A 26,680-nucleotide genomic window follows, 5' to 3' on the forward strand; every position below is an offset into this window, starting at 1 on the left:
TGTTTTAGCCCGATTTGAGTGCAAAGCGAATGTACTGTTCTGAAACTTTGCACTAAAGGTATTATACACAAATAGTACACAAATATTGAGAAGATATTTCCAGTACCGTCAAGTCAAAAGCCCTCAGTAAAGTCTCTTGAAAGTCATTGTCTTCTTTTTTGTCCCATTTTTGCACTGTTTTCCATATTGTGATTAATAAAATGCGCAATTGAATGGTGCATGAGCATAAACGCACGTTTAAATGTGAAAATTCATGTATATCCGAATATCTGTCTTTGTTACATTCGTCTTTACGTACGATAAAATGCTTGTACAGAAAGTACTACCGTACATTTGACATACCGTACCGTGACACACACATTAGGTTTAATTGATTATTCTGGTTTCTTATAAAAATGACTTTTTTCCTACGTTTGTCAGACAAACAATACCTTTCAGTTATCAAGAATATTAGAACAGTTTTTAGGACAAGTGAATGATCAAAGTTAACATATTCTTTGTTAAGGATATATGAAATCTGAATGCATACTCGGAATTTATTAATCATATTATTAATTTTAAATGTAATGTGTCAGCAGAATGTTTGAAGAATAATAAAGTTTCCTATAAAGAAAACCCGTTAATTCAATTTTTTAATTAATCAGTAATACAATGACGATATAATAGGTACAGTATTGACATAGGCCCATGCAGTATATGATAACGCTTTCTCACAAAAGGAAACAAGCATTTGACTATGTTCATTGCTTATATTGCAGTGTTACTTCACATTAGTGCAGTAATGATAATCATAAGAAAGACATTGTTGAGTATTCGACATAAATAAAACAATAATACAACATGCAATATGTAAATGACTTACCTCTATCGACTTGAAATTTACTGCTCACTAAGCTATAAAATATCTCTTGACAAGTTTATCTATTTCTATTCAATTAAACTCCAACATATCTCGATTTATAGCCCTTCAAAATTACGAAATCTTCCTGGTAGTTAGTAGTTAGCTTATGAATCACCACAGCTTGAAAACAAGGGCCATTCAAAAATTTATGTCACTTGTTGACACTTGCATTTATGTATCGGTGTAACAAGTAGGAAACGCTATCCATGACTTTTCTTGAAATAAATTTAAAACAAGATCAACAAATAAGGTCGACCGACACGACCCAGCAACGCAGTACCACCGGAAAGGGACCCGAACAACAACAGGACAGGGAACAAGGCAAAGTACACACGGACAAGGTGATTACTTTAATAATACATACCAGGAATTAAAAGAAAATTGTTTGTACAATATAGTGACCAAAATATTCTAGTAGATCATGCTTTCCTTAATTAAACAGTTTTCTGCAATCTTAAAATGTCTATTTAAAAAAAAGTTCATAGCTATTTAAAATGTCGCACAAAATGATTTATTCCAAGCTGATATTTGGTAAATTACGTCTTGCTTATCTAATATGAAAATAAATAAAAATAAGCATTGCAAGGCGACATTCATTAAGACTGTAAGAACTTGGACTTTACGATGTATCTGTTACAATTTAGGTAGCCCTATATCAAGGCAAGAATCGCTATTGTGGTCGGACAGGATGCGTAGTGATTGCTTAAATGATACAAAGTATAATTATATATCTGTCATAAAAACTCTTAGTAAAGATACACTGTCTATGATAGTCATATTATCTCGTACTAGAAAATTTCTTTGCCTAAGATCAACAATAAGGTGAATAATAAGTATTGAAAGTTAAAATAACAAAAACCACAGATTGCTAGTTTCATTTCTTTAAATGATGTTGAATTTTTGTTCCATTTTAGAGGACAAGCTGTTCTCTAGGGTCATACGGAGTTCAGTTTTGCAAGAACGCTGCGATGAAGAAAGTGAAAAAAGTTTACCTTAGAGACACTCCTAGCACAAGGATTGTCAAGGGCACACCTTATACATGATAACGTCTTCTTACAAACATGACATTGTAATATTTTTGCTAGCGTCTTATTAAGTGGTTAATATTAACCATTGCAGCTAGCTGACGACCTGAGTAACTGTGACATTTATTATTTCTAACACGTGAGAATCTTTTGCTTTCTTTAACGAACTTTCATCAAAACTCTTCTTTTCGTCAAACAGACTAAATTTAATTCATCTGTTTTCTTTTGAGGTATTGAATATGTGATATTTGGTAGTGCTAAATACTCAAGATAAATAATTCTTTTAGAAATACTACTAAAACTTACACAGGTTTCAAAATTAAAACCCAGAGTAGAATATTTTTCTGGACCCTCATAATACATTATCTTCCTTATAGCATCTTATTGGCTCGTCAAAATAATACAGATAAAAAATATATTTCCTTAAGTTTGTAAATAAAAAATAATAAATCTCTTATGATTTATCATTACCGGAAGTTTACACAAGTACTTTATCCGCAAACTGCAGCTGCTTTGATGATAGTGATGTGATGTTTGAGTATGAAGTTGTTTTTAGCTGTTCGAGGAGTGTGTTATATCCCCATTTGTATAGTGGCCGGGGTCCTTTCGTACGTAAATATTGTGAAGCTGGTCCAATAACTTGAGTTGTGAAAACCCTATGTAAAACGTGATGGGAATATTGCATACCGGTCAACGTAAACATGACCACTAAAAACTGGTCCAAACAATAACTACATGTAGATAACGATTGTGCCTACCTTCCTAAATTGTGATGTTGCTTATGTTTTTGAATGTACTGTATTGATTCTTGAGGCCAGTATTCTAAAATTCAAGGCAGTATTACCATAATCACCTGACATCTTTAAAAAATCCAACAAATAATTGGAGAACCCTTCAGAATTCAGTTTCATTGTATAGAATATAGTCATGTTGATTTGTATGGTTAGAAGACGACCCCTATTTATTTTGTCCCAAGCGTCTATAATAACAATATACATATTTTTTAAAACAATTAACAGTACTAGAGTTTATGATTTGCACTATAAAGAGTCAAACTTAGTTTGTAGTGTAAAGAGGTTTACTCATACGAGGTCGATTATGTTTAAAAAAAAATTTTCGCTGAATATCTCCTTCGTTCTATCGATATATAGACTTTTTTAGCTTAATCCGACAGCAGACGATGGACTTCTGATACTTTTCTGGGGTTTTCTCAAAATAATAATACTGTGTATTAATTTAAAGTAAAGGGTAAGTAAATGATAATAAACAATCAAGTTTTCAAATTTATGTTAATAGTTCAAACCAATTTCAAACCAATTTCTTTCGTCTGCAAACAATTCCGGCGTGTTACATAACAGTTTTCTTGAATGTTTCCACACCCAAATTTTCTGCTTTCTTGGCCTCGTGTTCGCGACAGTTGTACAGACGTATATCCTGTTATGGTCGGATACCTGTTAGGATATATCTTATCTCCTAGTATGTTTAACTCGGGGAGGGGGAATCAAGTTCATCTCCTGGACCAATATTTGTCATCAGTGCATAAAGCTGTTCATCATTTATGTAACTAAGGAAGCGACTCTCACATAAAGAATTACTCCTGTATTATCTGAACAGTACTGTACAATACAGTTAGGTTATGTAAGGTAAGGTAAGTAGCGGGGCGGTAAGGTAATATAATTTATTTACTAAATGCCATTTATAACTATAAACATGTATATATAACGTGTATACAATATTAAATAATTGAATTTTACAAACCCAGGACAAGTGAAATTGTAAAATGATTTATGTTTATATCAAAAATGGAAATAAATGTTGAAAAATATGCTTCAGCTTTAGAAACAATAAAACTCACAATTGCGATAAAATATTCTAATATACAGTTTTATAAGAATACAGTATTAGACTATAAAATACTGACTGCTGTAAAAAATTTGAATCAATGAATATGTTTCGTTAATATACATTTTCCCTTTGTAGCGATTGACCAACAACCCGGACCTAGTGCGAGACCGGTAACCGCGGCTGCCTTTGCAAGACCGGCAACCGTGGCTGCCTCTCCGAAACCGTTAACCGCCGCTGCCTCTCAAAGACCGTTAATCATGGTTGCCTCTCCAAGACCGGTCACCATCGCTGCCTCTCCAAGACCGGTAACCTTCGCTGCCTCTCCAAGACCGGTAACGTGGCTGCCTCTACAAGACCGGTAACCGTGGCTGCCTCTCCGAGACCGGTAACCATGACTTCCACTCCAAGACCGGTAACCATGGCTGCCGCTCCGAGACCGGTAACCATGGCTGCCTCTCCGAGACCGGTAACCATGGCTGCCTCTCCAAGACCGGTAACCATGGCTGCCTCTCAAAGACCGGTAACCGTAGCTACCTCTCCGAGACTGGTTACCGTGGCTGCATCTCCAAGACCGGCAACCGTGACTGCCTCTCCAAGACCGGTAACCATGGCTGCCTCTCCGAGACTGGTAACCGTGGCTGCCTCTCCGAGGCCGGCAACCGTGGTTGCCGCTCCGAGACCGACAACCGTGGATCAACATGCCGGAGAGAACAACAATGACAGGGGCAGGGGTAGAAAAAGGCTACTAGCAGCACTGATTAAAGAAAGCCAGCAAATACAACAAGTTCATCACAAAGAAAGATCCCAAATTATTAAGAGAACTTGGAGTCAGCTCCGATGATGATTGAAAAATTATATATAAATGCACCATGTTAAATAAATTGTGACAATAAAATGTCATATAAATAATATCTTTATCACCAGAAGTATTGTTACTTCCGATACTCCCATGTATAGATGAGAAAGTTAAATGTTCTGAATTTTGACTAATAAGTTATAAATTATTTATCATTAAATATTTAACCTGTCCGTGCTCTGTCTTTGCCCTGTCCTGTTTTTGTTTGGGGTCCGCCTGGGCTCCTTGCCATTGGTTCTTTTTCCTGGGTCATATGGGGTTTGTGTTCATTGAACGCCGCCTTTCCTTCTTGATCTTGTTTATCTTATTCTTTTCAGTTTACAACCATTTTGAGAAATTCCCCGCAGCATCTGTTTGTTATCAGATGTCCACTGTCCGCGTCAGAGTAAGCTGCAAAAGTCTAGTATCACGTTTACATACAAAGACAGTTTAATAATGGTCACACTGAAGGATGGTAACATAGCAGTTATTCTAAAACAGCTATTTTCATCTATAAATATGTCGTGATTATCATTTATTCAATAACAAACGATACAAGATAAAAATGAGACAGAGAATACTTAAGTGTTTTCGGTAACACAAAAATGAAAAGTATAATGTTTATCGCGATTAAAGTTGAAATTAACAAATTAAATTTAATTGAGTAATTTGAATATGATTTCCCAGATTTGATGAGTAAATGTGACTAACGTAACTTTGGATTGCGAGATCATTTCTCAGTTAATATATCAGTAGGACATAACTTGTCTAAATCAAATAATTTTAAGCATTCAGTACAAATAATTGCGTATTCGCATGCTTTTTATATGTTGCTGCTGACATAGATAACTCATGATAAGTCACGATTGATTAAAACATGGTAAATGTGAATGTGCGACACAGATTCATATATTTTATCAGCAGATTTGAAGAAATGAATCGGCCCTAGCACATGAAATGTGGCATAATTAAAAAGATGTGAGCTAGAACATGACGGAATGGTCATTTTTAGTGGCAAAACCGTATCGGAACCAGTTTAAAGTGACGGGAAGAAGAACATGATGTTTAAAGAGAGTACCGGGAATTCGCGATACCCAACATATATATATGCAAAATATAAATACAAGCATATACTTTATATCATAAACATTTAAAATGATGTCCGGATCTAGTTTACTTTAAAACCTGTACATGAATGATATTTTGATTTCTTAATACATTATGTGTACAAACTAACTATAATATTAAGGCATGATTTCATGCTAATAGTTTTAGAAAAGTGTCAATATCAGATATTTCCAAGTTTCAAACTATCAATCATACTAATGGTAAAACGAAAATGAAAACAGTTAGTTGTGTAACGTGTTCAGTTATTTAGTTGTTGTTTTTCTTTTCTTTGTTCTAAACAAACATTTTGCTTTCACTTTGGTCTTTTAAAACGTTATGTTTATCCGATTTATATTCCTTGTAAATGGAAACATATCTTTATATATTTCACATTTTCGAAAACGCTGATAAAATCACTGCACTTTAAACGAAGGCATCCCAGAAAAGATTGGTCTTCTTTATTCGTGAATTTATTTTCTACAAAAAGAAGAAACATCGATTATCAAAAGCAATAACAAAACTTCTATTTGAGCTGAAAAGCTACATGCCTACAGATGAGCCAAAATAATTCTAAAAAGTTTACCAAAAGTAAAATTATTTAAGATCAAGTATTAATATAAATGTATTGTGTAATGACTGATAAAGCGGAATTAATAACCAGATTTCTATTGCATGACTATTTATGCATATTTTGGGTCTTTTATTGTAAGTCTAGTGTCGTTTACCAACGGCATATATTACTTACATGTAGTTTTAGATAATATTCTACAATTATATATGATGAGAACCATAAAAAACATATTTTTGCAAAATGAAAAACTTGCATGATTGTTTGGATCGAAACAGTTCTTAGACAGTTTTTACTATATGCTACAGACAAAATGCCACTTTCATATTTTGAACAATTGATCTCGTTCACTTTATTGCTTTGAAAATGAATACCTTCTTGGTGCTTGATTTGCAGAAACTTGGTACATCAAACACCTTTTCGTCTTTAATTCCAGGAGTCAAGTTCTGATAGGTGACCATGTATGTGATAAAGTTTGCTAGAAGGACAGCACAATATTTTAAAAACTGATAAGATGTGTGTAATATATTAATATTAGTATCTTATTAACTATAATTTCAACGAAGCATACTATTAAAATACAAAATATCATCACTTAAAATTTGCAATACTACTTTATCATAACTTACTTTTTACATAATTTATTATTTGTTTCGTGATTAAGATATTACATTTATTTATTTCCTTTTGCTCAATAACGTTAATGGACGTAAGATATAAATTGTACATGAATGTATAAATTTTTGTTTTGTTAAAGTTTCATAAGGGAGACCTTATTTCCTTATTACAAAACATGAACGAATTTGAAAATATTAAAAACAATTTATATTGCAAATTCAAAGCCTCATAAAATAAAATTTTTCACCCATCACCAGTCGTCAGAACCACCTCATCTGATTGAGCTAAACTTTGCGTAGATTTATTCATAAGATATGTTATATAACGCTTACACTTCTCCTGGAAATATAAATCCGCCACCGGCACACATTTGTCAGATATTGTCCGCAATATCTGCATTTGATCCATTGTATACAAATAATCAGTGACATTTATCTGCTTTTTCATACCAAGTGTGTAACTTTTCATACGTTTAGCATTATCTGAAAATAAAACATAATTTTCTCTACATATTAATGACTTCAATAATTTAACGATGGTTTCAAAAATGAAAAAAAATGAAGTTCAACGTTAATTGAAAAACATTCATTAATATAATTATATAAAAATAGGATGAGGAAAAAGAACACGTTGAAACTGGACTACTCGTACAACCGCGGATAGTATTTGCAAAATATAATCCTTTCCATAAGTATAACTCAATGTGTTCTATGACTTTGGGCTGTGTTCATTGAACGCCGCCTTTCCTTGATGAGCTTGTTTACCATATTTTGTTCTAGATGGACTGAGGAAATGTATTTTAAAATAGCTAAAACATATTCAAATTCTGCGCAACGGATGACGTTAATGAAGATCTTGAAAATGGTATATGTTTTGCTGATGAAGGTGTGGGCCATATGGAATTATTTAGTATACGCTACACAAAGATACCCTGACGAATGTCGTTGAAATTCATTTTGTCATACATACCTGGGACACAGAATGCTCCGTATGGGAAAGGAGACAGTTGTCCGACACTGCAAGTTGAATTCTGGATGATATAGCTGACAGCCTGCCAATAAAATTATTTATATTTAGGAAAATTGCAAAACATTAAATGTAAGATACAAATTCTGACTTCAGATTTCATTAATAAAAATAAAGTAAACTAATATTTTTTTAACTAAAGTTTATTTGTTTCAATGAACTTATATTGTAATCATTGTGTAAATCTATAAAATACGTATATCAAATAATTATCTTTATTTGTTTGATTTATAAATAATCTTACAAGGATGTATACTTCACTTCTCTGTGTTCATATTTTGGAGTAATAAAGATATTTCTATTATTTAACTTTGATCAAGTGCTAATAATGAACCTTTGAATAAAATCGGAAGACAGTAGCTAGTCTAAACAATGCAGTTACGACATGTATGATTTTATGTAATAATACCTTTTCGAAAAACAGTAATTGCACATAACCTTCAGCTGGAAAGTACTCTCTTATGCGTCTTTTTGTCCAGTCAAACGTGATGTCAATATCTTTCTGTAACAAATTGAAGGAGACATGTCATAGTTTATTTTTCAGATAAAGTTATATATGCTGCCCAATTCATTTTAGGTTTTAACATCAAGCATGTAGAGAGAACTGCGACCTTTGTATTGGCGATATACACAATTTCATGAATTTTAATATTTTTTTATATTTCGTTAAAATTAAAAAGTTGTTTATTTTTTGTTTTTCTTTTTTTATTTATATTTCTTTATATCAGATTTTAAGTTTTGAAACTAAATACCTCCTTGTAAGACCCGGCATTATTTTCCTTTGGCATCAAAATGTTTAGTTGACCTTCAAATTGGCTTGGAAAGCAGCATGCATCTGTATGATCTTTCCGCATTATCAGTAAAACAATGGCAATCGATAATGATGTTCGCAGTGTAATGTTCATTTTGGCTGGTATTAGCAGCAAAGGTGTTAATTTCAATGCTGCAATGACATTTTCACAAAAGTAAAATATAGTAACCATACCTTCAATCATATATATGTTATTCAAAACTAGGAACGAGATATAAATAAAGGGCAGTTTCATTTATAAAAATGCATTCTTCGGAAGCATCAAGTCATACAAAAATATTAAAATGGCAACAGAATTAGAAGTGGGAGATAAAGTTTCTAACTTTAATAAATAACATGTGTGTGATTAAAATGATAAATGAAAAATCAAAACGCCTTCCTGCAGTGAGTAGCGCATTTGCAACGCAAAATTATTGACTCAAATATGAACGCCTTAAGAACGTAAAAGCCATTTATTTCAAGCACATATTTCAATTATTTTTCATTATGATTTCAGTCAAGTTACAGCCATTTGTTAGCCTAAAGGGAAGTAATTTTGGTGCATTGAATCTGTGATTATAACTATTTGTGATAAAATTTCATTCGCTGTTTGATATAAACTATGCAGTTACAGTATATTTAAATTATTTTATATAATATTGTTTGAAGATAATGATTATATACTGATTATAGATTTATTAATAAAAAAGGTTTTGATTTATCCCAGTGTCATTAATGTAACCGATTGAGAAATCAAAATCAAATAAATTTATGTAAGTATTTTTCTTTCTTATAATTATGTACAATATCAACAAAAGAATATGTGATACCGATTATAGTAAATTCTAACAGCGGTGTTAGTTGTTGAAGTGCGCAACTCTTTATGTCTGAATCTGCATTCTCCAATAATATTGTTTTATTTTTGAAACAGATTAACTCCGAAACTCTTGGTACTGAAGAGCGAATGGCTCATACACGAAATTATTGTTTAACTGTTCAAACCCTTCTAAAATAAATCGTATGATATTTTGTTTCGGAAGTTTTATTCCATAATAAATTTAATTGTAATTACGCATGTATTATAATTGAATTGTATTGTACTAGCTGTTGCAATCTCGAAAATAACATTTGTAATTAACCTGTTTGTGCAGGTATTCTCGCAATACTAAGGAAATAAAGTCATGTAATAACAAACAAAATATTTACCTTGTTCTTCATCCAATTTAACCATTAATTGAATAATTTACATGAAGGAAATCGACGTGAAATCATTTCAGTTGTATTTCCGCCATTTTATAAACAGGTATCATGATATTGACATTGCAAAAAAAGTTATTTATATTCTCGCGGTAAAAATCTTTACCATACAGTACGCTTTCAGCAAAATAGAGAAATACAGAATCCCAAAAGAAAGCCCAACACGACAAAATTGAAAATGTTGCAGGCTCGGTTTGATTGAGTCTGTTCATGGACGGTAATGGAAAGTGCAAATTACCGTCCACGCTCTCTAGCACTGGCTTAAACAGAATTCAACATTTAACACGAAAATGGTGAAATTTTGAATTTAGAAACATCGCAGATATGTTCATACGGCGGTTATCATGGAACCTTCAATGTGACACAGTAGTGTCATTCCATGAAAAGCGGCGTATGGTCCCCAAGTAAAAGAATGCTTGAGCCCTAAACGAGAAAACAATGGGCGGAACTACATAAAACGGAATTTGAAAGGGGATCTGAGGTTATGAAGCCTGCACATCACAGATATGACGTCAAAAGAAAAAATTAAAAAGCAGGCACCATATCCTAAGGGTGATTAAACAGTATTCAAGTAGGAATACTGGAACCACCCAAGTTGAAAAAAGGCCAAATAGAAGCCAAATAGAAGAAATTAAAAGTACCGCATAACATCTATACACAACAATAATGTCGTGCTGAACGATGATCGAAAATATAACATCATTGATTAAATGTACTGGGAGACTTTTAAAAGCCGCTACAAGTCATAGATGTGTCAACTACCTAATGTAGTTAAGTGAACAATAACTGTACAATTGTGAATTTATAATAAATGCAACAATGTGATATTTGATGGAGAGAAAGCTTTCAAGTACAGCTTCGAAGTTAGTGAAGCAATTTCATACTAGGTAATGTATACACCGGGTTGTTCTGCAAATACTGCTGACACTCAGTGAAGAAGAATGCTTTGAATGGGCCATGAACACCAACATCCAGTGGTTTTGTGAGATGACTAGTATATGGGGGAAGTACAAAGAGGACCACATTCATCCGTCTAGCCAATTAATTCAAAGTCAACAATACATGACTTTTGTGATCATCATACAGGATTAATGTGGCTCGTCTATCTAAAGAGACAGAATTAAGGTACAGTGCTTTTTCTTCAGTTTTTTTAAATACTTGTTCATGTTTTCTTCAGAGGTAGTTTTAGCTCTATCCAAATCAAGCTTTTGAGGCTTGACAGCTTTCAAGTCTGCGTTTCTTTTCATGAAACTATAGTACCGTACAGTACTTAAATCACCCTTCGCCCAATTGAACTGACATAGCCAGCAGCCATGTCTGTCATGGTGTATCCATATCTGGCCATATACTTTATATGCTGTGCTAATTATTCCTCCTCCAGAGACGACAATAGAGTCTCTGGTCCAGGACGTGCCTCAAGGGTGACATTATGTCTAGTCCTTCTCTCAAAGAAGACTCTGGGACATGGTACACTTTGAATGCCCGATATACACAAGCTGCATAGGCTCTTTTATGGAACGCCATAGCTGCCTCATGTTATTACATTTCTTTATATCTTGCCAAGAAAGCCTCTTATCATGTCAAATATACGCGTTGTAATGCCATTGTAATTTGTCGACTTGTCTAAATATTGTCTTATTATGCGTAACAGTAGGTAGTCTTATCTCTTTAGAATATGATGTTGACTTGTGTTAACATTGTTTAATTATTTCAAACAGAAGTGTTATTATGTCAAAATGTCGTTTTGGCTTGTCTGTAAGGTGTCATATTATGTCATTTGAAACAGTAGTGTTCTCTTGTCGAAATTTGGTGTTGACTTGTAAAAGCACAGCTTTATTTCATCAAACTACCATGTTGTTTTGTCAAAATACGGTGTTTAAATGTCTTAAGATTGTCTGATTGTGTCAAACAACTGGGTTAATTTGCCAACGTACACTATTGAATTGACTTTTTTTACCAAATATTCGAATTATCTTGCCGAAATGGGGTGATGTCTGGGCTAAATAATGCCTTATTATGATAAACTGTTGAGAGAGATAGATATTCATACAAGGGAACAAAATCACGTGTATATTGTTCACTCTTTACCATGTGGATATAAAAGTAAAACATTATGAAGGGAGTGGTCAGAATGTATAATTTTAAACTTAATTAATAATAACTTAAAATATTTAATAAAATACATTATTTACCTAGATAAAGTTGAGTAATCATTTAAGTTAGAACTGTTTTGCAATACATTAATTTTAATAAAATACTTAATTGTACTTTAACAGATTTTCTATCAATATTTGTCTTCCTCGATCTATTTATGAGTTTAGAATCAATTGATTTCTAATCTGTATTTCTAAACGCATTCAAATGAAATACAGTAACACTGTTATCAACATTTACTTATACCAACGATCATTTATATTATCACATCCATTATACATGTAACTATAATGAAATATGTAAGAAAGGATGACTGACTGTAAATTCTTTAATTCACAAAGTGTACATACATGCATAGCAAGAAAAAATGTAAAACATACCGAAAGGTACAATCCTTTATTATGCTAAAATATACTGATGGGAACGCATCTCATATGTTCCTACGTATTAAAACTGGTAGTATTAAATTTCTGTTACTCGGTTAGGTGTGTTTTTATATCTAAACTGCAATATATTATTAGAAACAAATATCTGATTTACAACTTTTCAACAAGAATGCATTATACATATCTGCGAATGTTTCAAAAATCGTTCATGTTAGATGTTCAATTCTGCATAAACCGGTGTTAGAGGGTGTGGACTGTTGCGTACAATTACCACTTACGTTCATGAATAGGCTTGTTTAAACCGAGGCTGCAGAAGTTTGAATGTTGACGTGTTTTGCTTTCTTTGGGATTCTGTTTTTCTCTATTTTGTGCCATTTTAAAAATTTTAATCAAACTTCCTGAACACCCCTTAGACTGTATGTTATTACTGAAATATTTAAACATTAAAGACTTGACGCATAAAAGTCTGATTTAGATCAACTAATCAGATTGATTATTGATGACATAGACACTTAGAAATTGCGCTGCCTGTCACATGATATAATAACAACAAAGGCTTGATAATAATAAAGATTAAATATGCTTATGAATACATAAAATAAATAGTTTAAGTGTTGCGCCAATTAATATATTTTTAAACAATGATTTTCAATGTAAAAAGGCGTGTTATTAAAGAGATTTGATACAATTTACGTGAATCTAAAACATACAGTGTAAAACTTTTTATTCTTTCTTTTCCTTTTTTGTATCGTAATCATGCGATTTACATTATAAGTCAAATCGATGCGGTATTGTACACAATATAATACGCACAATGACTCAAACTCATTCATTCTGACGTTTGCAAGAATACCATCATCCATTTTTAAGTTTACTCATTGTAAAGGGGTCGACACCAGATACTTATTTAATTTTGTAAACTGGCGCTTTCTAGTCAATTATTGATGAATGACACAAACTAAATTATCGCACGTGTTAAAAGGAAATGAAATTAAAAACATTGCATATCATTTCGCCCCGTGTTTTTGTCAAAAAGCGACATTTAATATCAGGGGATACTTTTTGAAACGTTTTATTCACTTTCTACAATTATATGCAACGATTCAAGTTGTATTTAGACAAAGGTCTAGAAAAGCGATAGAAAGAAATAGATAAGTTATGAAACGTAAAATAAACCTGTACAATTTAAACGGTTTTTGTTTTATTTAAAAGGCGTTAATTTCGTTTTTGTCGTCGTTTTGTGTTTGTTGTTGTTGTTGTTTGTGATGGTTCCGTGTGAACACATCAGCGGATGTTGATAAATTCCAAAGTTCACCATTTTCGTGTTTAAATGTTGAATTCTACGTTAGCTGGTGTTAGAAGGTGTGGGCGGTAACTTGCACTTTCCAGTACCGTCCATGAACAGGCTTAGTCAAACCGAGCATGCAACATTTCCAATTTTGTCGTGTTGGGCTTTCTTTAGCGATTCTGTTATTTTCTCTATATGATTTGTTTGTTTGTTTTTGTTTTCTTTTTTGTTTTTTCTTTTAATATAACATAAACTGAATTTTACATTTTTTATGTCTCACTTTCTAGTTCTGTCAAAGCACAGGCTCAATCAAACCGACCTGGTACATTTCTAATTTTGCCGTTTTGGGTGTTCTTTAGCAATTCCGTTTTTTCTACTTTATTTGCTACAATAAGTGAATTCATAGAAGTTATTAACCAATGGCAATTGTCTCTATTTAATGTTTATACGAATAAATCAAAAGATATTTCTTTTAACTAGATTAATGAAAGTCGTTGGTGTCTATCTTTTAACCAAATTAATGAAATTCGTTGAAGTTCTTTTTAATTGTAAGTAAATTACTTACCTAACAAGTATTTGCCAGTCCGTTTTATGAAAATCACTAATGTGATTGAATATATAAAATGTTTTCTTTATAACGATAATGATAAAAATCAATGTTATCGATTAAAGCAATAAGCTATAAATATCAGAATATAGTCGATTTTCAAACCAAAACTCTTCAAAACCTCTTGAATTGTTTTCCTTTAATATAAATGTTTGTTATTTACAAGACAGCGAAGAGGGATGTGGGCACGTACGTGTATGTGTATACGTGCAAGTGTGCGCGCGCGCGTGCGTGCGTGCGCGCGCGTGTGTGTGTGTGCGTGCGCGTGTGCTTCTGCAATATAGAAAACATAGTGAATTTAAAAAAAAAATCCTTTAAAAAAAACAGGTCCGATTTCTACAAAACGTGCCAGTATTGTTTGTTCTTTGGGTGTCTGTCTTTAAAAATGTTCAAATAATTTGATTCCATGCATAATCTGGTTGCCCTAGCAACCAAATGAAATGATAGAAAGAATCTTAAAAACTCTTTCCTCTAGAACCAGTTTAATTACCATAATATTTGTGTTATGACTTCTTTTGGTCTTTTATTTTCTCTAGGGCTAGGAAGTCAGCATTTGTGTTAAATATGCGATCAAGTTAAAAAAGCAAGCGATTATAATCAAAATTATGGTCATGTATAATCTTTAAATCTGATCAAAGAATTACGTCAGTAAGTAAGTCAGAACAAGTCACACTTATATACAGCAGTATTTGCTTTCCTGCAAGCTGATTTGGAAAACAGCAAACATATGCATGACATGCTGACCACACCAAAGACACAATGATAACATGCATTGTGTCACGGACTTGATCAAATATTCCTTACTGTCTACTGTTCGTATTGCCATAAATCGTGTTATTTTGTTGCAGAATTTCAGACTGTTGCAATCTGTACGCGTTATATGATATTGTCGTTATTGATTAATTCAAGTTATTATTGAAAATTGATAGGATATGTACATCTGGAATTGGTGTGATGAAAGGCCAACATATTACAAGCTCTGCTAAATGGATCCAGATCCTGTTTTGGTTTGTAGCTCCCACAACGGAAAGGCAGATGCTTTTCACCAACCTCCTTCGTGTAAGAATTGGAGAAGATCATTCAGAAAGGGGCACCCATCAAACCCTTGCAAGGTAGTTTGAAATTTTTACTTGAGACTTTCCTTTGCCACAAATTAGTTGGAGAATAGAACTTAAAGTTGACTATTGGAACATTAGCAGTTAATGCCTCCGGGGATTTCTTGAACGCCGCCTTTCCTTTTTGATTTTGTTCTTGATATTTCATGTCAAGTTGGCCGGAACTTAAGCTGTTCAAACTTCGTGCTTATTTTACAAAGGCTGCACCTATGAAATGTGTGACCAAATGATATGAAGAACTGGGTTCAGTTCTTGACAAATATATTATTATGTCATGACTAGAACGCATATACATTGTTGATGAAAAATGTTTGTCTAATTTCCATTTCCCATCAGCTGTTGTCGTATGTGAGTGTAAACCTCAAACTGTCATCTTAGATTCAGGTTTGTGCAAACAGTACTTGATTATAATGTGCTACAGTTTTTGTTTTCCGGACGCGAGAAAATAGAAAAATGAGAATCCCTAAAGAAGACCCAACACGTAGCATTAATCACATCAAAATAACATGAAAATTGCAGACTCGGTTTGATTGAGCCTGTACATGAGAGATAATGAAAAAGGGCAACATCCCTCACGCCTTCTAGCACTGGCTTCAATCAGGGATGTTAAATTTTCGATCCCTAAAAATAGTTCAGCAAAACATTCTTGTTGTGTTTGTTATACTTTTAGTTTTAAATTTTTGGCATTTCTCTAGTCGGGCTATATTTCACCCTTAGGGTATGTTGCCTGCTTATTAATGTATCCTTTGACGTCATATCCGTGAATTGCAGGCTTCATAACCTTCGTTCCCCTTTCAAAATTTCATTTTATTTAGTTCCGCTCATTGTTTTCTCTTTTAGGGCACACGCATTCTTTTACTTGGGAACCATACTCCGCTTTTCTTGGAATACCACAAAAGTGTCGCATTGAAGATTCCATGATAACCGCCGTATAAACACATCTGCGGATGTTTCTAAATTCAAAATTTCTCTATTACCATGATTTAATGTTGAATTCTGCTTGAGGCAGTGCTAGTGGGCATGGGCTGTAACTTGTACTTTTCCATTACCGTCCATGAACAGCCTCAGTCAAACCGAGTCTGCAACATTTTGTCTTGTTGGGCTTTATTTTTAGTTTCAACTTTTTGGCACTTTCTAGTTGGGTGGTTCCAATATTCCTACTTGAATAATGTTGAATCACCCTTAGGATATGTTGCCTGCTTTTTAAATTTGTCTTTTGACGTCCTATCTGTGATACGCAGGCTTCATAACCTCAGATCCCCTTTCAAAATTCCATTTTATTTAGTTCCGCCCATTGTTTTCTCGTTTAGGGCACACGCATTTTTTTACTTGGGGACCATATGCCGCTTTTCATGGAATGGCACTACCGTGTCACATTGAAGGTTCCATGATAACCGCCATATGAACACATCTGCGGATGTTTCAAAATTCTAAATTTTACCAGTTCATGTTAAATGTTGAATTCTGCTTAAGCCGGTGCTAGGGGGCGTTGACGGTAACTTGCACTTTCCAGTACCGTCCATGAACAGGCTCAATCAAACCGAGCCTGCAACATTTTCAATTTTGCCGTGTTGGGCTTTCTTTAGGGATTCTGTATTTATCTATTTTATGATCACATCCGTGTTATTTGTGCCGTGTGGCGGCTGTAAAAAGTCTCCCCGTACATTTAATCAATGATGTTATATTTTCGATCCTTGAAGATCGTTCAGCACGACATTATTGTTGTGCTTGAGGTATTTTTAGTTTCAACTTTTTGGCACTTTCTAGTTTGGGTGGTTCCAATATTCCTACTTGAATAATGTTGAATCACCCTTAGGATATGTTGCCTGCTTTTTAAATTTGTCTTTTGACGTCCTATCTGTGATACGCAGGCTTCATAACCTCAGATCCCCTTTCAAAATTCCATTTTATTTAGTTCCGCCCATTGTTTTCTCGTTTAGGGCACACGCATTTTTTTACTTGGGGACCATATGCCGCTTTTCATGGAATGGCACTACCGTGTCACATTGAAGGTTCCATGATAACCGCCATATGAACACATCTGCGGATGTTTCAAAATTCTAAATTTTACCAGTTCATGTTAAATGTTGAATTCTGCTTAAGCCGGTGCTAGGGGGCGTTGACGGTAACTTGCACTTTCCAGTACCGTCCATGAACAGGCTCAATCAAACCGAGCCTGCAACATTTTCAATTTTGCCGTGTTGGGCTTTCTTTAGGGATTCTGTATTTATCTATTTCATTAGGGATTCTTTATTTCTCTCTATTTAAGCGGTTCTCAATTCTCAACACTTAATAGTGCTGGCATCAATGATCCCGCAGGACCAGAAAAATATAATAACACTGAATCTGGAAACAAAGTGGTCCCTCGGAAGCATTATCACAACAAAATAACATGAAAATTGCAAAAGGTACATAAGTACTATTGTCAGTGGCAATGTAATAACTGAGGAGTCTATAGTTGACCAGGTTTGTCAGTATAAAAATTAAGCCTAACATAAAGAAAATAAGAAACCCTAAAAAAAGTAAAGAACAGAATATCAGGGCTCAAACATGGACCTTTTGAAACTACCAAACCAATGTCAGCAAAATTGAATGCTGATGTCAGCAATGATTCTGAACATAAGGACTCCGACACAGAGATTTGTTTCGTGTGTAATTTATTTACACTGGCGTCAGAAGACGTACTTTTCTGACATGAGCCAAGTGGGAAGGAGCAAAATGTCGACACTGTACTAGTGTGAGAACAGTGCCACACTGTGTAAATAAAGAGTGAATTTACTATAAAAGAACTCTAATAAAAAATACACAAAATAAAAATTTAACTCATCTTTATCAGATAAATAAAAAAGAGAAAAACGTTATTTATTTATTTATTTTTATTAAGTAAATTGTAGATCCATGTTACTATTATCATTGGTTAACGTAAATACACTATTTACATGTGCAGTCACAAAAAGTGTGATAATAAATTAGTCAGTCGCTAGCGTCGTTTTAGGGCACTCCTTTAAAACAGTGCCCCTTCCAGATTGAGTCGAACTTTAACTGTTCCGGAAAAAAATAAGTCAATGAATCTATGTCAATACTAGTTAAGACAGTATGTACAGAAATTATAACGCGATTTTACATAACACAGGCAAAAAATCCTTAAAGGTGTCGAAACTGGTCATTAAAGGATAAACATGACTGTATTGTACATCATTGTGAAACCTTATTTTCATTTCAAGGTAAATCGAAATTCGGCGTTTCTTAAATAAATAAATGTTACTTTATGAAAGAAGATATATAAAAGATACAGAAGAAAGGTAAAAAAAATTTACGTGAAAAAGAAAAGGATGTTACATAAGCCTTTGGTAATTTCTTTTGTTTATAAAGTGAATAGAGCTTTTTCTTATTTCATTTCAATTGCCCAACACTTATAAAAAGCATTTTTCAAATGTACAAACGATATATTTGAGAATTAATATCGGTAACAGCAGTGTTAAACACCGCTTAAAACAATATTATTTAAATTCTACTCTAGCGTTTTTTAAACCTAAATTAAGGTTTGTTCCATGGAGAGACGGTCAGGCGGACAAACGGTACCATAACATAATACGTGATGAAGGTCTTAGGCGTAAAAAATAATATGCCTGTGCAATACTGATCAATAGTAGCAGTTCCATTGATCAAAGTGACATTGTGCTCATTTATTCACTCTGAATTTGAGTTGAATTATTAATATATTTCCAAAGATTGACTTTTAAAAAGATGATTGACCAACGACTGATAAAGAAAAATGTTTATGATACAATATATAAACGATCTGAATTATAAAAATACTGCGCCACTCTTTTTCAGAATTGCACATTACCAATATTTATAGACAATTCCGTTGGTTATGTGGATTATTGATTAGTGATTATTGATTATTTTTTCTTATTAAAATGTAAAATTGAACCAATTAAGACAAAATGTCAAGTTATTATAAGTCCAAGTAGCGTAGTGGTTAGGAGCGTTCAAGTCTCGAGATTTAATCTGCAAAGGCGTACACTAATCTATTTTATTCAGGAATACATGTACTATAATGTAATCCGGTAACAACTTATATCAAATACTTATGTTCATTAATCGGATATTGAATTAAGTGTGTACGTTTCCTTATAACGGGTGAAGTGTTTTAAGATCTACTATGCTCAAATTTGATATTCGAAAATATTGATAACTGTTACACAGTCGTTTTATAAACATAAAATAAACAGGTTTTCACTTCATACAAAGTAGTTGTATTATGTTAAAATTCTACAAACTTTAGTAGGTCACAATATGAATATATAGTATCATTCAAAAACTGGCAGTTTTTTTAAGAAAAGACCGAGGGACGGATATGCCGATCCGAACCGCAAACATATGTCAGATATTTTTCCTTGCATATTCTACCATATTCCATTATACTTTAAATTCTTTATCTTTATTTTCAATGAAAATTAATATCATTACAACCGTAACTACTTTCTTACAACAGCGTATGAATTACAACTTCATTCATAACGGTAAAATGACGTCATCCTGTACGCGACTCATCTGGAACCCCCCATAGCAGATGAAATTTCCGGCATGGAAACGCCAGTATGATATGCAAGAAAGCGACTTTCAGCTTAGCTCAACACACTAAGCATTCATCAAATAAAAACAGCATGAAGAATAACTCAAAAAAACTGTAGTTTAGCTGTGACTGATTACTAGCACGAAATATAAGGCTGTGTTGTCAACGCGTACATGGTATGTGGGTAACAATAACTATCTTTATAAAACCATGAATATTTTTTCTATTTTGTATGTGTCAACCGGTGAGAAAAATGTGTAGCATGACCAGGATTCGAACCCGGGACCATCGGAATACCATACCGCGGCTCTTACAACTGAGCTATCCGGCTGCTTACACATCACCCCTAAAGAGTGGACAGTTTTGAACCGTGACATATGTTTTGCAAGAATATTTATTTATGCATTTCTGTCTGATATAAAGATATGAATATTTCATTGAGAATGCGGATAGGTTCGAGTTACGTCATCAAGCTTATCATATATTCACGAATTCGAAAACCTAGCTAAACGCCGTTTTCCGGTACTTTCTGTACACAGCTCTGGGGAATTTACCTAAAGGGCGTGTAGTAACGATCTGTAGGTTTTTGGCATTGTTTTGGATTAAAGTGTTATTAAACAATTATTTCTTTGTAAGAAACTAATAGGGCCCGTAAGTCTCGTTTACTTTCACTTTCGATTTACCACTTCCGGGTACATCGGCAGACTTATTTACCGTTACGCATATAGGTAACCCGAAGAACTCGAGGGATATAGAAGTTGAATTTGTTTCGGTCCTCTTCAGATTTGAAGGAATGGATAGCACGGGTCAAAAAATTCAGGTAGGTTAATTATCATACGGAAAAACGAGGGATTAATAGAGTTTAATAAAACTAGTTTATTTTCGGATAGTGCGATTGTTTCGGATGTTTTGTCAAGGTATTGAATTCTAGTTGTTGAGCTTTTAGTATTGTTTTAAATCTACTGATGTGAGAAATTAATTCAAACCATTAACTTATTGAAATAAACAATGTAGAAACACTTTAATTCTAGTGTATATTAAAGTTATACAAAATTCGGACATTGCACAGTGATTCGGATATTTTTTTCCCTTCCATTTTATTCTTGTTCCTTTTTCGATTATATATACATGTTAATATGGTACCTAGCAAATTATGATTGAATAAAAAATATACATGAGATATTTGATTGAACCATTTCAAGATAGTTATAGAGAAGGAGGTATATGACAAGTATAGAAATATACAGTTGCATGTTCAATATGGACCATTAATCAACTAGTGTTTGCACTGCCTATGATCCTGAAATATCTATACATCAAAGGTAAATACATGTAAAATAATTGATTAATTTTTAGTTGAGATCGGAAAGATAAACAATTTATTATCAAAATATAGTAATGATTTTAATAACTTTTGGATTTCACTGCAATGATATTTGATAAGTAATAAAACATTAAAAATAGTCATGTTTCACATTCAAGAAGATCAATATTTTGGACTGTTATATATTATGTGTTGTTGTTTATAGTCTTTTAATGTTTATTACTTCAAAATTATGAAATTTTTCTGTCAATCATGACCAGCTTAGTTTAATGTTTAATGTAAATATCATTTCTAGTGTCTTTCACTTGTAACAACATATTCTATTGATTTTTCATTCTGCAGATAAAAAGGGAAAAGATGAAGGAGGATTTGTCCATGAAGACCTTTATTTGCAACTACCATCTTCCAGTCCAGTTCCTTAATTTGAGAATGATATCAGAGAACACACAGTTACAGTGAAATATTAGTTTAATATAAAGCCACTGAGAATAGTCAAATGTACTTTCCTGAAGAAAGATGAATGACACCCAGCACAAAAATCTTAATGTATAAAGAGTAATGATTTTATGGTGTTTGACACTATGAACTTGTTAACATATGTTAATTTTCACAATGATAGAAACAGAGTAAAAATCCACATTTCATTGCAGTTTTAAGTATTAAAACTAGATACTCTATATATACCAAAGCTGATAACCACACCAGAGATAAGGTTTTTTTTTTCATGAAATTACAGTATAGTCCATATGACATTAATGGACATTAAATGACTATGAAAGTAAAGATTAGCAAAGAAATTATATATCATCTACTACTAAATATTGTGAGGTAATCATTGATAAGCTCACAAATTTGCAATTCAAAGCTTTGATATTAAAGCTGAACATTTTTCAATATAAGAATATGATTTATAACTCTATGATAATTTGTTTCATGTTAATTTTCAAAGTCTTGACATTTTTCTTTGTAAAAGGAAATATATTTTACTCTTACAATTCAGGTAGAACATTCACAGTGTAAAGTTACATTGTCCAAATAACATAATTATAATTCCAAGTGCTTTCCTGAAGATTTTTTCTTCCACTGGAAAATCCAGTGTGATTATATATGCTAAGCAGTGCACTATAAATTGTGTAAAAAATAAAAGGTTTATTAACTTATAAACTGTTTTTTGTTTTCTACTAATTTGGCATATATTTTATAGCAGTGCTTGATCATAAGAAATCATCTGCAAAATAAGTCGTCACTGTGTACTTTAATAATCCTACTAACAGCAATGGCTAGATTGCTTGAATATGCAAGCATTGACTATATTAAATACTATGCATGTCATTTGAATTTGTTTGTCCTGAAAATCGAAACAGACACTATCTAAATAATATTGATGAAAAAAAGTTTTCTTGACAGCTCTTCAATGACTACATTTACACATTGTACATGGACAGAAGTTAAAAGCATTGTGTGGAATTTTTTTTTTGAAACATTGACAATTTTGAAAAACAGTTTCCCATGGGTATATTAATGTATCAGTGATGTAATTGTTTTGTATCAAGTGCAAACCCTAAGTTTTGGCATGTATTGTATAGATAATTCACTTTTGGTCAAAATGTCAACAAAAGGTTCAATACATTATTAAAAACAGGTAATTTGAAACCCAAAGAAGTATATATGGTATGTAAATAAGTGATACTAAAATCTTCAAGGAATGCAGAATTGCCAAGTCTTCTCCAATTAAGAGAGAGACTTGGGCTTACAAGGGCTAGCAAAGCTAGTGTTTTTGCTACAGAATACTCAACACAGATGAATTGCATTAATATTGTTTACTCTTGGTATTACTACCTGCCATGTACAATGCAAATCATGGCTTTTTCTCAAGAGCAGTGAAAAGGCTGATATAACTGGAAAGGAATTTTACACATCTTAAGCCTCAGAAACAAGTTTTTTCTTTGAGATAATTTTATGATATTTAAATAATGGTTAAAGATTATCATTACTTTTACAATTGCAGTGATCATTGGTGTATAATATAAATGAATTGAAACATAACAATCAAGATAGAAACATTAAAAGCTGAACATTTATCTTTTTACCATTCCTGTTAATTTACAAGTCTATTTATAACAAATTATTTCTTAACTGTTTTGAAAACTACATGATGCCCTGGTTGAAACTGTTTTGGGCAGCCATTTGCAGAAGATAAATAATCTTTGAATAATTAAGTTAATACTCAAAATTACAAATGACAGGTTATTTTATTTCTAATAAAAGACAGGTTATTTATTTCTAATAAAGACAGATATTTTGTTTAACATTTTTACAACTGACATATATCTTTGAAGTGTCTCTTCAACCATATAGTTTTTATCAGAATACAAACATTCAGTCACAGACAGTTTTATACAAGACCATGGAGCTTTAAGAAGCTTTAATTCAGTCCAAAAATCTGTAATGGACTGCCATGTCTCTTCTACCACTATGTACTTTCCAAGACTGTGGTATGGACATTTCCTTTCAACTATGCCTGGTGGTCCTAATCTGGTGGTGAACACTCCAAAAATGTAAATCAAGAGCCATGACAAGTACTCAAGATCCAACATGAAATCACAATACCTGTATATAAAGAAAATTTATCATGAGTTGAAAGCAATAATAATTGGTGGTTCTGTGCTATATATTTCAATCATTTTCAATATTTGTCATGAATAGAAAATAATGTTGAAAAGGAAGAAAACACTTCTTGGTGTCCTAGTTTTTGTAGATTTGCTTTGACAACTGATCTTTAAAAAATGTGATAGTTCTTTTAACCATTTACTGAACATGATTTAACTAAAAAATATGACCCACTTACTTGAGAAAAATACTTTAAACAGTATTTAACATGAATTAACTACATATGCCATACTGTTTGTTTATTTAGCTACACTGTAATTATTTACAAAAAACGAGTACATTATATGTTATACAATAAATATTTATTATTCATTATTGTAATTTAAGTAGCTTTAAGTATATATTTCTACCAAAACGATTTTACAGCAGAGCATGCATGTGTATTTACAATGGATACTGACGTCTTTCATTCTCACCACAGGTCCTCAGTCAAAATATCTACAGGAGCAAAATATTTCTATTGAATTTTTATGACAATTCAAGAAATTGGTTATATTACAGCTTGACTGTTTGTGCTTTATAAAGATAATAATTATGAAATAAATAATATTTTCAGTTGGAAGAAAATATATATTCAACTAAAAACACACTGATAATCATATTGAAACGTTTGATCCGAAAATCTATGCGCTGTCCGAAATTTCTAAACATTATATACTTCTGAGAGTATCATCAAGTAGCGCTATAGAAATTGATAATGTATTCAAATTCACCAGTCTGGTGTCAGATGCGAATGATGTTGTAATCAAAAAACAAATTTATTAGATTTACATGGAAATGAAAATATTACAACATTTATTGGATAAACTGAATTTGAAAACGACACACACCCACCTGAAGATTATACGAAGTTGTCTTCATTGATACTTGTTCCAAGATGAAACCATTTGCATTTCGTTACAAAACAAAAAACTCTGCCAAAATTTCCACATATCATTTGCTTTTTTCCATGTAAGTTTTACTTTTCCCACACGCATAGCAAGTATTACCCAATATAGATAGCAATGTTGTTGATATTTGTTTGTTACCCGGAAGTGCAAAAATAGTCGTGAAATCCTCGCAAGTCACATGACGAGACTTACAATACCCTATTAAATATCAACTGTATGAATAATTCAATTTGCGATAGATAGTACTGGAACATAGTTAAATTTTCGAACACCATCAAATTTTCCTACCATAGACCGCGGTAACAATAATATAATAGAAAAAGGGAAAATAACACATAACAGTGTTATATGAACTTAATGGGTTGTTAAATTCCCCAGAGCTAAATTCGTCACGTCCGGAAAACGTGTTTTCGCTAAGTTTTTCAAAAAAAGGTCAATCCATTCAAGCACACAAATCGTCACGGAGACGACGTCACATATTGCGGCTTGTACTTAAATCAGTGGAAGCAACTGCTGTGGGGGATAACAAAAATAAGAAATTTTTATAGTACAACAATTCTATATAAAAGTGGTTTTCTCTAAAATATTGAAAAAAAATGTTGTGTTCTTTTTTTTCTGGGGGGGGGGGTGTTTTTTTTTTCTTCAAAATGCTTATGACAAATGTTTTTAAAATGATTTGGAAGTTTATTACTTTGATTATTTCCGAATGGTGTCATCGAAAAAATTATTATGTTTATGTGTATATTATGATATTATTCTATAATGATTCTGCAGATAATATTCTCAGGGTTTAAAATAATGTTTTTAAAATTGAGATACTCAAATTTGTAAATATGATTTCATAAGACGAATGATGCATGGGTGAATAGCTGGAAGTTTTATTAAATCTGTTTAGATAGCGTTTTATCTTTGTTATGTAAATAATTAAAAAAAATGTTAATAAGTTGAAGAAAAAACAAAACTAATAAAGAGAATCCTTAAATATGTTTAAAATGTTTACAATTTGCCAATTTGCTTGCATAAATTTAAAGTCGCAATAGAACGTAAATACTTTAACACTCTTGTGCGTTTTCAGGCATGTTATTGAACATGACTCTGAATATAAGCGATATAACAGTTCATATGTTATGTTGTAAAACTTGCAATTGACACAAATATCGCCACTGACGAGATTCAACTCATAGTGGGTGACTATTTTTAAGCAATGGTATTTGATTGTCCACTAAGCAAGGTTACTTGCATATATTTTGTTTTCTTCTGACTAATGTAAACAAGATAGATAAAAAAACATTAGGTTTAAATGCACCTTAAGTTTTATTATGGTTACGTTTTTTCCCAAAGTGGGTCAGTTTACAAAATCAATTATGATCAATATAGTAAATTTTGATACACGAAATTCGTGTTTGATTAGAAAAGTAAAAATTGTAAATATATATTTGATTGTTTATAAACGATCTAAACATGTTAAAAAAAAGGTAATGAATAAGAAGCATAAAGTTAACAAATTTTCAAAAACATATGCTATAACTGTGGCAAAATATGATTGTTTCAATAATTTATTACTGTACGATGATGTAGCACAGAGAACTGTTTAGTACATGATTGATTTGTATTTCAACTGTCTGGTTGCAAATCAGAACTGTTAAAACTGCGCTTTGTAAAGCCTTCATAATTAATAATTTGTGGGGCACT

General features: G+C 32.5%; 1 protein-coding gene across 3 annotated transcripts; it reads right to left on the reverse strand.

Moving 5' to 3' along the window:
• Positions 1-5,794: 5,794 nt before the first annotated feature.
• Positions 5,795-14,508, reverse strand: LOC132738677 (uncharacterized). Of its 3 annotated transcripts, XM_060726275.1 has the most exons (8): positions 14,366-14,460; positions 13,689-14,119; positions 8,678-8,868; positions 8,335-8,427; positions 7,869-7,950; positions 7,232-7,381; positions 6,656-6,759; positions 5,795-6,190 (listed from the first exon to the last, which is right to left on the reverse strand). In XM_060726275.1, the coding sequence occupies exons 3-8, from the start codon at positions 8,828-8,830 to the stop codon at positions 6,137-6,139; spliced, it is 636 nt and encodes a 211-aa protein (XP_060582258.1). In that variant the 5' UTR covers positions 8,831-8,868; positions 13,689-14,119; positions 14,366-14,460; the 3' UTR covers positions 5,795-6,136. The 3 variants fall into 3 exon arrangements, with proteins under 3 accessions (XP_060582258.1, XP_060582249.1, XP_060582239.1); XM_060726266.1 differs by lacking the exon at positions 13,689-14,119 and having other exon boundaries at positions 14,366-14,508; XM_060726256.1 differs by lacking the exons at positions 13,689-14,119; positions 14,366-14,460 and adding an exon at positions 9,922-10,019.
• Between the last annotated feature and the right edge of the window lie 12,172 nt (positions 14,509-26,680).

This window comes from Ruditapes philippinarum, unplaced genomic scaffold (assembly GCF_026571515.1).
Source record: "Ruditapes philippinarum isolate M1 unplaced genomic scaffold, ASM2657151v2 ctg11931_1_1_1_1, whole genome shotgun sequence".
NCBI lineage: Eukaryota > Metazoa > Mollusca > Bivalvia > Venerida > Veneridae > Ruditapes > Ruditapes philippinarum.

Excerpts from the sequence above, each read along its gene's own strand:
- LOC132738677 (XM_060726256.1), bottom strand. The coding sequence starts at position 9,946 with ATGGTTAAATTGGATGAAGAACAAG. Across the intron at positions 8,869-9,921 it reads TAAATTGGATGAAGAACAAG|CATTGAAATTAACACCTTTG; the intron begins GTAAATATTTTG and ends ATGTCATTGCAG. Across the intron at positions 7,382-7,868 it reads CGGAGCATTCTGTGTCCCAG|ATAATGCTAAACGTATGAAA; the intron begins GTATGTATGACA and ends TTTTATTTTCAG.